Source organism: Sphaeramia orbicularis, chromosome 4 (genome assembly GCF_902148855.1).
Source record: "Sphaeramia orbicularis chromosome 4, fSphaOr1.1, whole genome shotgun sequence".
Classification (NCBI taxonomy): domain Eukaryota; kingdom Metazoa; phylum Chordata; class Actinopteri; order Kurtiformes; family Apogonidae; genus Sphaeramia; species Sphaeramia orbicularis.
In genome coordinates this window covers 37,732,966-37,747,250 of record NC_043960.1, presented here as the reverse complement: position 1 = coordinate 37,747,250, position 14,285 = coordinate 37,732,966, and the positions used below count along the sequence as shown (strand labels likewise).

Genomic DNA, 14,285 nt, shown 5'->3' with positions numbered 1-14,285 from the left:
ACTGTTCATTCACCTGATAAAAAATAAGGAAATAAGTAAGTGGGAACTATTTCTCGTAAGTCAACTACACATGAATCATCCAACTACCACGTATCAGTGACTAAAGTGATAAAGTAAAGCCGATGTGAAGACAAATGGTGTTATCTGACACATTCTCACAGGAAATATTCCCTGTGTGACCTGAAAACACACAGGTCCACTGGAGAGTAGAATAAAACTGACCAGGAAGATGATCCACCTCCGCTAAAAACACAAAATGCAAATATCAGCCTGTGCAGCTTGTTATTAATACCTTTGTATCTAGTATCTGTTACAAAACACCTTGCTCTCCAATGCAGGTGTAGTGTTAGATTAGGGGAGAAGAAAATCAGAAGATTATGTTAAATCCAACATCAATATGACATTCACTGTGTTGGAGGACATGCTTTAATTACACTGGTCTACATTAAAAAAAAAACAACAAAAAAACATTATTTGCATAAGAGATGAAATGTGCTAAATTGTAAACACTTTCATATTATGAATTGGAAAATAAAGTGCTTGTAAACTATATATGATAGTGTTATATACATACACACACGTATAAATATCTATATATCTATATCTATATCTATATATCTATATATATATATATATATATATATATATATATATATATATATATATATATATATATATATATATATATATATTTAAAAATCTTCCAAAGGCTTTCCAAGGGGGGCATGGGATCATTCCTAGGTGTTTTGTTTTTTTTCTTAGAACATTTATCAGGTGGAACTAATGTCTTAGCGTTGGAGCACCCTGGACTTGTTTTAGGGACATACAACAAACAAATCTACTGCCATAGTGATCTGTCACTAGACTAGACCAAGAGTTTAGGTTTGGAGAGTGGACAAGGACTGGACTGGAAAAGAAAAATGTGCAATGTTTCTGGTTTTGCACAATTTGTACAGATTGCACTTTAATGTTCTGAGATGTGCAACGGAAACAGGCTCATTGCAGCCACTGATATTGTTAAAATGTTGTTCTACAAAAAAATTTACCTTATTGTCATAGTTGTAAGATAATTACACATTTCCTATTTTTATTTGGAAAAATAATGTCTCAGGGAACAGTCTTGTTGAGGTCATTTTTATTGTTCAATGAAAAATCGAAGTTATTTTTAATTTGCACAAAAAATTATTCAAGGAAAAGCAAAAAGTATTCTTACGATATTGATGTTTCTTTCAATAAAAGTTCAAATTGCACCACAGGTACAATGTTGTTGGGGTTGAGGGGGGCTTTGAGAATTTTTGTGCTCCAAAGGGGGGCCCGACAGAAAAAGGTTGAGAACCACTGCACTAGAAAGAACCTATAAAATAAATGTATTGTAATGTGCAGACAGTGTTTTGAAGTAGATCTACTGCTCTGAAACAAACATGCCTTTGAGTAAAACCCATTTTCTCATTAATTCTAAAAATTTCACATATTGACCCAAGACTGTATCTTGAAAACTATAGCCAACCAGTATGTTTGACTGAATTTTTTCTAAATTAGTGACTTGAACTTGTTAAAGTTTCATTACTTTTAGTAGTTTGAGTAGTTGAGTTTATGATTATGTACCCTAACAAGTATGAAACCTGAACAAATAAAACTAAATGGGACTGCAGGTGTAAATAACTAGATAACTAAACGTGCAGTGTGTGACTGAGAGGTGAATGCAGGGGTGGAGTGTAGCTTTTTATTTTTACTTATTGTACTTACAGTAAATACAAGTTTAAGGTACTTCCTTGAGTAGTTATCTCAGAGGCAATGAACTTTATACTCAATCTTACCGTACAATGAAAACATTTATATTCCATCCTTTGAATACGACATTCAAAACAAGTATGGATTCTGTGTGAAATGTAAATAAAAAAGTGATTTGCACATCTCACAAACACTTTTTTTTCTCAAAAGAACATAGAAAACATGAACTGAGAGAATGTTGTTGGGGTTGTATTGAAATGTAAACACGTAAAACCTACTTGGGCTGCAGGTATAGATAAGTAGATGTACAGTATGTGAGTATTTAATTACAGTGTATGGTTCTAATTTTACTTCACTACATCTTCAGAGGCAATTAACTAGATTTTACTGCATAATGACTACTTGTACTTTTCCATCCTTTGAATGAATTTTGATGATAAAATCGCATCATTTTATTCAGGAGCAGAATGTACTTGTATTGGAGTATTTTCAAAGTGCAGGATTAGTACTTCACTTACACACTTACATGTTTGAGAGAGCTGTTGTTGGGGTTGGGAAACTGAAAAATTAACCCAGATTAAGAGCTGCATCCAAACCACCAGAAGAGGTATCCACCAAGTGGGATCTGCACTTTTAAACACCCACATGGACACGAGTGGAGGTCTTTAAGTAAGCTAAGTCAAAACATCTGTGTAGGTGGACTGTGGGCATGCACAAGTTTCATCTTCTTTTACCTTGTGTAAGTGTGAATGAAAGATACATGTGTAGTACTAGTGAAAATCATATTCATGGAAAGTGACATGACGCGCTAAACAATGAAAAATATTTTGCAATTTGTCCAATAAATATCTAAATACATGTCTCATCTGATGACATGCCATTTTATCCATGATTTACTAAATTTGTCAAGTCTTTTCATGAATAGGTAAAATAAATGTGTTTAATTCACTGATATTGCAGGGCCCTCATGGCAATAAAGCTGGATCACTATATGAACAAGAAACTGAAATGTCTTAGATACACAACTGTTTTCATAAGCATCTGGTACCACTAATGCACAAAGAAATAGAGACAAATGTAATTTAAAATAAACTTTGTGATTTTATTGTTTTATACTTACTCTTACACATCATACAATCCTAAATCTTTAAAGAAAATCCAAAAAAAAAAAAAAAAAAAGGAAAAAAAAAAAAAGAAAAAAAAAGAGATCTGGTGGTGTTTCTGGGGGACTGGAGTGCCGAGGGACAAGACCCGCAACTCTGAACAGTGTAGAGTTCATTTATTGTCCCTCAGGCTCGTCTCAAAGACAGATTCACTTGTCTTTAGTTCTGCAGTAAAACTGAATTTCAACCAGATTCATCATAACTCGCAGGTTTATCATTGTCGATCCAAACCTCAGTATGATGAAGACACTGATTATGAAATTTTGTGCTAAAGACAGGATTGAAGACATCAAAACTCTATCAAAGTGAGAGATAAGAGGGATGAAAAACATACATACTGTATATGTACTGATAATATATAGATTATTTAGGTATGGTTGCCCTAATTGCTGGTGACAAGTCCTTCATCAGAAACAGTAAAACAGTTTAGTAGGTCACCATCCTCTGCCCAGAGACAACGAAGGGCTGAGTACGGCGAGATGATGAAAATAAAATTACAGCTTGTTCTGTGAATGTGGTGGTTTACATTCAAACTGCTCACATTTATTAAAAATAAAAAAGGTGGGCGATATGAGCAGTCAAAAAAAAAACAGCAAGTGTGAACCCGCTGACAGCTGAACAATCATCCAATGAACAGGACTCTTCCGGTGAAAGGGCACCGGAGTGAGCTTTTACTCACACCCATCAGTCTTTTCAGCAAAGGTGAACATTTTCTAGGGGACAAAGTTTTCCAATGATCCTCCAACCAGCAGGCAAGCTTCAATATTCTGCATACATAAGATATACCTTAGGGAATACCATACCCTTCAACAATATTAATCCTAAATATGACAATTTATCTCCTTGTACACAATCATAACTCAGCAATTCCCAACAACTCCTGAATTTTGATTTACACTAGCAGTGAGATGAAGGAACAGGCTTTGGATTACCAAATGATCCCAGGTAGACAATCTTGGCCTTGGCAAACCAAGCCACTAAGCCACTTAGACAAGTCCATCACCAACACTAAGGCTACAGGAACTCTGAGTATCCAGAATGAAATTCAGTCAGGTCCATCATTGTACTGGTGTATACAAGGAAAAGAGTCATTCATGTCTAAAACATTCTGTGTTGGCTTATTTAGAAAACACATACTCTCCAAATACCTTTTCTACAGCTTTTTTTTTTTTCTTCTTTATAAATATTTAATGACCAAGATCAAGCAACATTTACAAGGAAAGCTTTGATAATGAAAAGATAAAACCTCAAATGCCCCTCTATGCCTCACCAGGGGCTTTTTAACTTTCAGTGATATTACTAAGCTATGAATAGAATCAGTAACAGGATAAAAGCATGGACTGGGATACTGTGTAATTCAGCAAGGTTAATAACGCTTATAGGGCTTGTTAACTATCAAAGCCATATGCCCGTGGGAGTTATTTATGGTGGAGCCAGTTACTGAAATAAAACTGGACATCACATGGGCAGATGTCATCAGAAATGGGGGAAAATGTGGAAATAATACCTGCACCATTTGTGGCACATTCTTTTTTTGGATAATTAGGAAAGAAGTACTTTTTAAAAAAACATTTTTTTTTTTTTTTTTTTACACAGTACTATTCTTCAGTTTAGTCCCCCACCTTTCTTATCTGGCAAAAATCTACATTAAGATTATACTATATGAATAGGCGCCATATGGTATTTACATTTGGAAAAAGTAGAGTCCTGTTAACATGAACCTTAGGTTCAGCCATGCATTGTGCTACTGCTCTGTGGCTTTGGAAACATTCCAGCTTCATCTCAAACAGTGCAGCCAGTTACAAAACAGTAACTCATATGTTTAACTGCACACATGCAATTAAGTTAGAACATCCTAGAAGAAGCTAGCAGGAAGCGGTCTTCATAGTAAGGACTCATCTGAATCTGAGCACATTGTAAAAGCACAGCACGCATCTCTGTAGCCTTGAGCTGGTCTTTACTTAGTTAAGCAAAATGTGTGTCAATATGTAGAGAAACTGTGACCCAGATCAGTTTTCATTCAGCATTTGTCAGTGGTCTGCTGGTGGTTAGAAAACACGGAGCTTCACTGGACTCCACAGAACATAAAAGGGTATTCAAGGAGAATACGTCTCATTTTTTCCCCAAAAAAGCCTGCTATTCAGATCAAATATAAACTGCAAATGACCCAAATGCTGAACAAAAACTGAGGTGTGACACATTGCTTTGTGCTCTGCAGTTGACACACTATGTTGTGCTTTGTTTCCAGATCTATAACAGACATTTTAATGCACAATCTTAATTGTAATGACTTAACTGGACTCTACTCCATTGTGTAAGAGAATGTGTTCTTTTTTCAATGGTTATATAATCAATGGAATTACTTAAATATAATTGAAAAGGTTAAGCGCAAATCTTAATGATTTGCTGACACATGCTGCCAATCCTCCAGCACAGATCAACCAAACGATAAAAAATAAATAGAATGCAATCACACAATTCAAGCTAACTACAATATATTAATATAGATCTTCTGATGTCATACGCTCATTAAAACAGAAAAAAAAAAAAAAACAAAAAAAATACAGAATTCAATCACTCAGTAAGTCAAGGTTCAGCTTCCCATACCCTTTACCTCCCCTACCTCTAACCTCCAATAACTGTTCATGCACCCAGTATCAGTATGATAAGTCAATATATCAAAGAACAACATTTCTGAAAAAATGCTGAGACTTGGGAGTTCAACGTGTGGTGACCCAAAGAAAAACAGTTAAATGGAGGTGGGAAGAAAAAAAAGGTATATCAATTTGACAAGAAGTTGACATCATTTTTAGCCTGGAAAAAAAAAAAAAATTCCAAAGCCCTTAAGGTCTTGCTGATACATGGAGTCTCCCAGTGAGGTTTTTTTTTATATTAAATGCTAGATCTTCTGGATTGACCTCTGTGTTGTTAGCCGTGCTGCTGCATATTTCCTAACAGCTTAGCCCTGCCTTGTTTCAACTACCTCACAGGGATTATATAAAAAATAAAGCCACACAATCCCCCCCAAGTTAAGAAACAAAAACGGGTAAAATCAAATGCATTTCCTCCCCACAGCAACATCAATGTCCACCAAGCCCCTACTGCTCTCTCCCCAACTCTCAAGCAAATGAGCGCACACTTTCATACTAGCACACACACACAAATAATCAGATTCAGCCGCAAACTAGTGGAGAGAAGGGGAGATACTAATAAGGGAAGAGTCCGGACAGTGGCTGTGATCGCACCACCCCCACCCATCCCATGTTAGACTACCATGAACAAATGAAGCCATGATATCAGGTGTTTTCATCCAACTCGCCATTGTTCAAATTCACAAAGTCAGAGAGACTCTTTCTATGTTCAGTCCTCACAACTTCTGAATTTTCTCGGCCACCACAATGGGGTTTTCCTTGCGTATGCGGGCGGCAGCTGCACTCCGGTAATCGTAGGGACAGTCGTGTTTGTCAGAGTAGCGGTGAATGGCACAGAACAGGTTACCACAGCGACAGTCAAAACCTTTGGCAAAGACAGGAAAAGTAAACCGTGAAAAAAAATCATCACATAGAACAGAACAGAACAATATCACATGAACTCTTGAGTATTGCTGCCTGAGTGTAAAGACTTCTACTGTTACACTAGGATTAGTTATTTATTCATTTTCAGTAAAAAACTTATCAGGGAATAACAAACTTTCCCGTAGCCTCTTAGACCCTGTTGCAGTTCTGTCTGTACTGCCACAGTAATGCTACATAATGTTTTTAGCAATATACACATTCTATACATCCACGTAACCAGACGATCAGCAAAAACTCAACAAAAGCAATTTTCAGGCAAAAGAGCACAATCTAAACAACATGTACTTAAACGAGCAAACATCTAAAACAGGCTAACAGTCTGAGGCCTGCGTATGTTACAAATAATTTCATAAGGAAAAAGACCAATTAGACAAACTTTGCACAGCTAAGGCGGGGTACACACCTAAGGATTTTCTCAATCTGAAGAGATTTTTTTATCTGTTACAGACCCAACACATGAAGACAAAAAATCAGGCATTGAACAGTTTTGATCATACTGTGTGTGGTGTGCTCCGATTATCTCAACACAGCACAAAACACACATGATGACTCTGTCCCACCACCAATCTAGAATCCAATAGTCCAAGCCAGAAATATCATGTGATCAAATGTGAGCTAACAAATATTACGAAGAAGAAACATAGCATGACTTGGGAGCAGAGTCCTGAATTGGGCTGGGGTGGGCCAGGCCGAGCTGGGTAACCCTCCTCCCCCCCCCCCCCGCCCCAAAAAAAAAAAAAAAAAGGTCAGGTAACCATCAAAAACATACTTGGATGGGTTAAAAAAATAAAAAAAAAAAACTAGTATTTTTGCGGGTATGGGCCCAGGTAAAATTAAACGAAATGCGGGTGGGTAGCAGTCAAGGAAGTGAAACAATAAAAATTTGTCGATTAAAATAATTTGCAGGACTATGGAGAGAAATTTGTTTCTTTATTCATCAATCAAAAACAATGGATTTACAATTAAAAAGAATAGATTTGCAACCAAAAAAGAGATTTGAGAGCAAAAGACAGTAAGTGGCAATCAAAAAAAAGATCATTTTGCTTATAAAACAGTCCTCATTGCTTGTGAGTTAAAAACTTTTGCTTGAGACTTCAAAAGTTTTGACTGAAAATCACTCCTCTTTGTTTGCAACTTCAAAAGTTTTGCTTGCGAATGTAACTGCACTTAATGGGCGTGGCCTACGCTGATGGAGTTTCTATTGGCGGGTTTGACCTGGCTCCAGTGCCGGCTACAACTTCCGCCTTAAACCCACTTCTCTGTTGTGTTGTTACTGGGAGGTCAGTTGACAGTCTGCTGCTCTTTGAAATTTAAATGTGTCCCATAAGTAATGAATTACACTAAATATTGTCGGTTACAGCCTGTACATTCACAGCCTGAGCAGAGTACGGAATGAGTGAGTGAGTTACAGGGAGGAGTTGAGAGACAGCGGGTGTAGGGTGGTTCGACAGGACACCTGGACCACAGCTCGGTACCAGGTGCCATGGTGCAGAAAGAGAAATAATGACAGAGTGTCACAGGAGCTGGTTTTCCCTACGTCGTGTCCTGACTGGATCCGAGGTCATCTCCGACCCGGTCCCGGCGCATCTCGGACCTGGTCCCTGCTCACCTCGGACATGGTCCAAGGGCACCTCGGACCCGGTCCCGGCGCACCTCGGACCCGGTCCCGGCGCACCTCGGACCCGGTCCCGGCGCACCTCGGACCCGGTCCGAGCGCATCACGGACCGGATCGCGATGTAGGGAAAAGCAGAAAACGTCGTGCTGGAAAATGATTATCGTTAAGAAGAAATGATAACCTGATTGCCTCTCAGTTGTGTTTGTGTATATCCTATGGGCTCCTATGAAACTCTTCTATCATCTATCAGCGTAGGCCACAACCATTACATGCAGTTAAATTCACAAGCAAAACTTTTGAAGTTGCAAACAGAGAGGAGTGATTTTCAATCAAAACTTTTGAAGTCTCAAGCAAAAGTTTTTAACTCACAAGCAATGAGGACTGTTTTATAAGGAAAATGATTTTTTTTTGATTGCCACTTACTGTCTTTTGCTCTCAAATCTCTTTTTTGGTTGCAAATCTTTTCTTTTTAAATGCAAATCCATTGTTTTTGATTGTTGAATAAAGAAACAAATTTCTCTCCATACAGGACATTTAATGATGATGATCATCTAATTTAACCGTGGTTGATCCACATCTGGTTTTATTTTGAAGTGAGCTTCACATCTGTTTACATCCGGCTACAGAAGTAACTGAGCAGCACATATTAGAGATTTATTGATGGCGTGCGTTTAAGGCAAAAATGAAGCCCTTAAAATGAGTTATGTGTAGACAATGTGTTTGACAACGGGTCAGGTCAGGTTGTGGGTCTAATGTACACAGGTACGAGTGGTTGTGGATTTGGAAAAGTGGTCCCGTGCAGAACTCTGCTCAGGAGTATTCGGCTTTCCCCACACACGAAGATTTTTCATCATAAATATTGAACAAGTTTAATATTTACAATTGTCGGCCCCGACTCGTTTCAGAGCCGATTATCGGGACAAATTCACTCTTAACACACCCCAGACCACAGGATAATCTTATAGGACAATCTTATAAGACATAAAATAATCTGGCGTTTGCCATCATTGGTCGGGAAGGGGGAAAATCAGGACCAAAACAGCCCGATTATCTTTAAGTGTGTACCCTGCCTAAGCTAACACTAAGTAGATCCAACAGTACAAGTATTATTTCATTATTCTCAATGAATGAGCAAAGAAAATAAAGTGATGATTACAAATTTAACTTTGCTGTTTTCTGATCATAACTTGGTTTTATAATGACAGAAGCCTCTGCAATCAGCTAATCCATTGTCTTGTTTATACTAAAATGATTTTGACTGGAAACAAATGGCCCAGGGTTCAAAAAGTTAAACCGACAATGAAAAGACACGATGTTCCACTGAACAATACCATTTCCAGTCAGGTAAAATTGAAAACTGGGGTAGGTTTACATCGAAAATATTACTATTCAACACTAAAGGGCCCGTAGAGCCTTCTTTGAAGCTGTCCAGTTTGGCAAAAAAGTGAACACAAGCAGTAAACTGTGAAATGCCTTGGACTGTGAAATACACCACTGACTTGCAGTATGTTGCCCTCTGAATCCAAGTGATTCAGTTTCTTATGAATAAATGAATCTAAGCAATCTACAGACTGTTAAACAAAATGTTCTGTTAATGACTAATACTTAATAAGACCTAGATGCTTTGTAGAGTGTGTTGTGAAGCTGTCGTACTTCCTTACCAGTAAGGCCCACTTTCTTCCGGCAAGAAAAGCAACGGTTCTTTTTCTTATTTTTATCAGGGGTCTGGTCACCATCTGAAGCTTGTGCCGTTTCCCCTGCTGGCTCTGACAAAAAAAAAAAAAAGGGGAGAAAAATTGTTGAAATGAATGCCTCTAGTAGTAAAAGTGGTAGTGGTCTTGTGATGCCTCAGTGGTAAACATACATATGGGAGAGGGTGCAAGTGCACTCCAATATTCATGTGTTATTAAGTAGTGCCCTCCACTATAGCAATTATGGGAAATTACCCTTTGGAGTGAAGGAAAAAGTGGGAAAAGGTACAATTTGGAAAGGCAACTATTTCACCTGTGTTACTAGAAGTACCCTCCTCTTCTCCCTCTTCGGCCTCCGCTCGATCTGAGTCCACAGCTCCTGAGTCTTGGGAAATACTCATAGCTGTCATCTGCTGAGTCACTGGACTGGGAGAGCTGGGACTGACGTTACAATAACGCAAAAAACATGTTAAATTTCATAACAATACAAAGTTAAATGATCAACTTGTACAACATTCTGAATTAATTTGTACTTTGTAGGTAATTATATTAAAATTCAAAAAGAATTATTTATAAGCCAGGCTGAGGCAAACCATACAAGAGCTTTACAAAACGAATGATTACAATAAAACATGAGTTATGCCTGAAACAATTAAACATTATGCAGCAATTTTAAGACTTGGCCTTCAGGCAAGTTTCTGCAACTTCAAGTGTCATCTTTCCACAAAAGAGCTTTTTATATTTTGCTGATTCTGTATTTGTTAAAAAGATACAGCAGAATGAACTGCCTATTTTGCTGCCCTATCTCAAAAAGCCAGCAACCTCTATGAATATATCAAAATACCTGGTCAAATCACTTGTCAGCACTAATGAATGACACTAGGATAAACATATATGGCCATTTTAATACAGGCATTCTCACATGCTTATATGTTGGCTTAAATTGATTTTAAGTAGATGTCCTTGTTTTTAGTTCATTTTTGTCACATCTACTTTTTGGTACTTCTGATATGTGCATCATATGTTTCAAATATTTTGTGTTTTAAATCCATAATTCCATCTTATTTTACCTGTAGCTGCTCCTGTTTTTAAGTAGACTTCTCTGTTTTTAATTCGTCTTTGTTACTTTTGCTTTTTGGCCTTTCTGATATGTCCATTGTATGTTTCAAATGTTTTGTTCTGTCTCCACTATATTGTAAATGAGGCTGTGTCCTCAACATATCTCAGAGTTTAAATAAAGGCTATGAATGAATGAAATAAACAAATATTACATACTGGCTCTGTCAAATTTCTTATCTGTCCATTAGCGTACCTGGTTGTCTGTTCCTCGGGTGGGGTTCCCACCACTGTCTCTGTCTCTGTACTGGGCTCTGAGGTTGTGTTCTCCACAGTCACACCAGCTGATCCTGGTGATCCTGCTGGTGACGTAGCAGCTGTGTGGGGGATGGAACAATTGGATATAGCACAGAAAACACAAAACCTGATGTCTGGACCCTGAACATGGATGGCTTTCCAGCTATTTTACTCTCTGCCATTCAATGCCCATGTTTGTGAATGTAAAATAACAGATGGAGATGTAACTCTCTTGCTTGGTGATGCCACAGGGGAGGCAGCTACTGCTACCTCTGTTCTCCAACCCCTTTTAGCAAAGTCCAGTGCCTTTTACAACCCCGTACAAGTTTTGAGTGACCCCTGTTCCAAGATGTTTTACCTAATAGACCCATATCCAGTAATCCCCCAGCCCCTGTTCTTTGTAGGTCATGTCTCTCCCATCTTCCTACCTTTCTCTCCCGGGGGGCTGGAACGCCCCCCTCCCTGTTGCCTCTGCAGGTGTTCCTTGTAGCAGACCGAGCACATGCCGTTGGTGCGGGGGTTACCATAGAAACCGCATCCCATAGTGCAAAGCATTGGCACCTGCGTCTGATTGGTCTCCTGAGCCATGCTCTGACAGAGGGGGAAAGGGGGATGGGAGAGGATATTCCTGAAAATGGGGTTGCAGAAGTTAGTCAAAACAATTTCTAGTCTGTTTGATTGCATGATTATTCATGTTTTTGTTTTTATAGCAGATGTTTTATACATATAGCTAAAAGAGTTTGGAGACTGGCATTGGAGCATGAGAGTAGAGTTGAAAGAAAAAACAGATTTCAGTGTGACCTGAAGGTTATGGCCTATCAGTTGTAGGGTTAATAAAGGCTTGTGAGAAACAGTTAAATTAAAACCAACTGATAATTCATGAGCTGCTTCCTCAGATTTCGAGCACACTCAAAGAGAAACAAAAAAAATATGTCTACTTAATGTTTTAACTCCTCAAATATCAATGATGAAACATGATAGAAAATAAAATAATACATAAAAAACAAAGGGGATCACTTAATAATGTAATGTTATTGGTTGCATCATTCAGGGGATGCAAGTAGTCAACTATGAAGCTGCTTGTGGAACTATGTGAAACAATGTACAGCAGATAAAACAAAAAGGTACAAGAGACATAGGCAAATAATTTCATGACAAAAACCCAGTTAGAGTTTTGGAAATCATCAGATAGTATTTTTCTCGGTTGTACAATAAGGTGTCTGACACAGGACAAAGTTAACAAAAAACTACAGCTAAACCCATGTCTACTGAAACCACCACGAAAACTTGAACAAAGCCCCTAAATCACATGACGAGTTGTTAAATGTTAACAAGACGTCAATCTTGATGAGAATAAACAACTTACAACTGACTGTCTGCAGTTTTAGTTTATCCGCAGCAGATAACAATTGACGTCCTCTCCTTGTGTAGCTCAAAGCAAACACTTTAACATTAGCAAACAGCCTCGCTGGACGGTCTGTCTGACGCTACATACCAACACAAAAAGAAGGACAAATCTCTCTTGGCACCCCTCTAATAACACCAGGCAACAACAGAAATAAAATGTACACCGTCATTAGTCCAAAACTGTAAGCATATGTTATGTTTTAAACCGAAAATCGCTGGTGTTAGCTGGCTACCATTAGCTCAATGCTAGCATAATCAGCGAGCCCACAACAGAGCCCTTCCCGACAGTGTTCTGGGTGGTTTAAAAGCGGTCACACGCCAACAGACGGTCCGCTAGCGGACTATGAGAAAGACAGTACCTGAAATTCAAAGTACCGAAGGCTGTCGACGACCCCGGACTTCAGATTTAGACAAGTTTTATCCCCAGCTGAGTGCGCGGCCTCCTACCCAGCGCTAGCTCCCGACATTCGAAACAACGACTATGACGTCATCCCAGCATTGATTCAGCCTTCACTCAAACGAACAACATAACAAAGTCCAGCAGTACACCACCACGAAAAACAGCACAACACCCACACTACCAACAAAAACAACACCTACACCATCACAAAAACAGCATAATACCTACACCACCACCAACAACAACACCTACACCATCACAAAAACAGCACAACACCTACACTACCACCAAAAACAACACCTACACCATCACAAAAACAGCACAACACCTACACTACCACCAAAAACAACACTAACACTACACAAAAAACAGCACATCACCTACAATACCAACAAAAACAACACCTACACTATCACAAAAACAGCACAACACCTACACTTCCAACAAAAACAACACTAACTCTACACAAAAAACAGCACAACACCCACACTACCTACAAAAACAACACCTACACCATCACAAAAACAGCACACCTACAATACCAGCAAAAACAACATCTACATCATCACAAAAACAGCCCAACGCCTACACCACCAACAAAAACAACACCTATACCATCATAAAAAACAGCACACCTACGCCACTACGAAAAACAGCCCAGCACCTACACCATCACAAAAAACAGCCCAACACCTGCACCAACAAAAACAACACCTACACCATCACAAAAAAAAAACAGCCCAACACCTACACCAACAAAAACAACACCTACACCATCACAAAAAACAGCCCAACACCTACACCAACAAAAACAACACCTACACCATCACAAAAAAATAGCATAACACCTACATCACCAAAAAAAAAACAACCTCCCAATACGTCACAAAAACAACACAACACCTACACCACTGACAAAAACAACACCTACACCATCAGAAAAAACAGCACACCCACACCATTACGAAAAAAAGCCCAACACCTACACCACCATGTAATAGAGCACAGCACCTACACTAACACCAAAAACAACACCTACACCTACACTAATGGCCCAAATGGGGAACTAACTTAGATTCTTCTTTCTGTGAGGCACCACTGCTAACCATTGTATGACAGTGCTGTTCGTTGGAGCATCCCTTCTTCTTTTAATAAAAGTCCATGAATGTCTGGGAACTGAGCACACCAGTTGTTGGAATTGCTCTAAAACTTGTAATATACCTTTCAGCATAGATGGTATCTTTCCAGACGTGCAAGCAGCCCATTCCACAGATGCTAATGCACCCCCATACCACCAGAGATGCAGACTAGTGAACTGAGCACTGATGGTGTCTCTCATCTTTCATCAG

The 14,285-nt window shown here is 38.7% G+C and overlaps 1 protein-coding gene across 2 annotated transcripts; it reads right to left on the bottom strand.

The window, feature by feature from the left end:
• Positions 1-4,007: 4,007 nt before the first annotated feature.
• Positions 4,008-13,051, bottom strand: LOC115417433 (AN1-type zinc finger protein 5). Of its 2 annotated transcripts, none has more exons than XM_030131348.1 (6): positions 12,896-13,035; positions 11,558-11,757; positions 11,089-11,209; positions 10,090-10,217; positions 9,747-9,851; positions 4,008-6,410 (listed from the first exon to the last, which is right to left on the bottom strand). In XM_030131348.1, exons 2-6 carry the CDS (start codon positions 11,715-11,717, stop codon positions 6,262-6,264), a joined length of 663 nt encoding a protein of 220 aa, XP_029987208.1. In that variant the 5' UTR covers positions 11,718-11,757; positions 12,896-13,035; the 3' UTR covers positions 4,008-6,261. The 2 variants fall into 2 exon arrangements, with proteins under 2 accessions (XP_029987208.1, XP_029987209.1); XM_030131349.1 differs by having other exon boundaries at positions 6,262-6,410; positions 11,558-11,720; positions 12,896-13,051.
• Between the last annotated feature and the right edge of the window lie 1,234 nt (positions 13,052-14,285).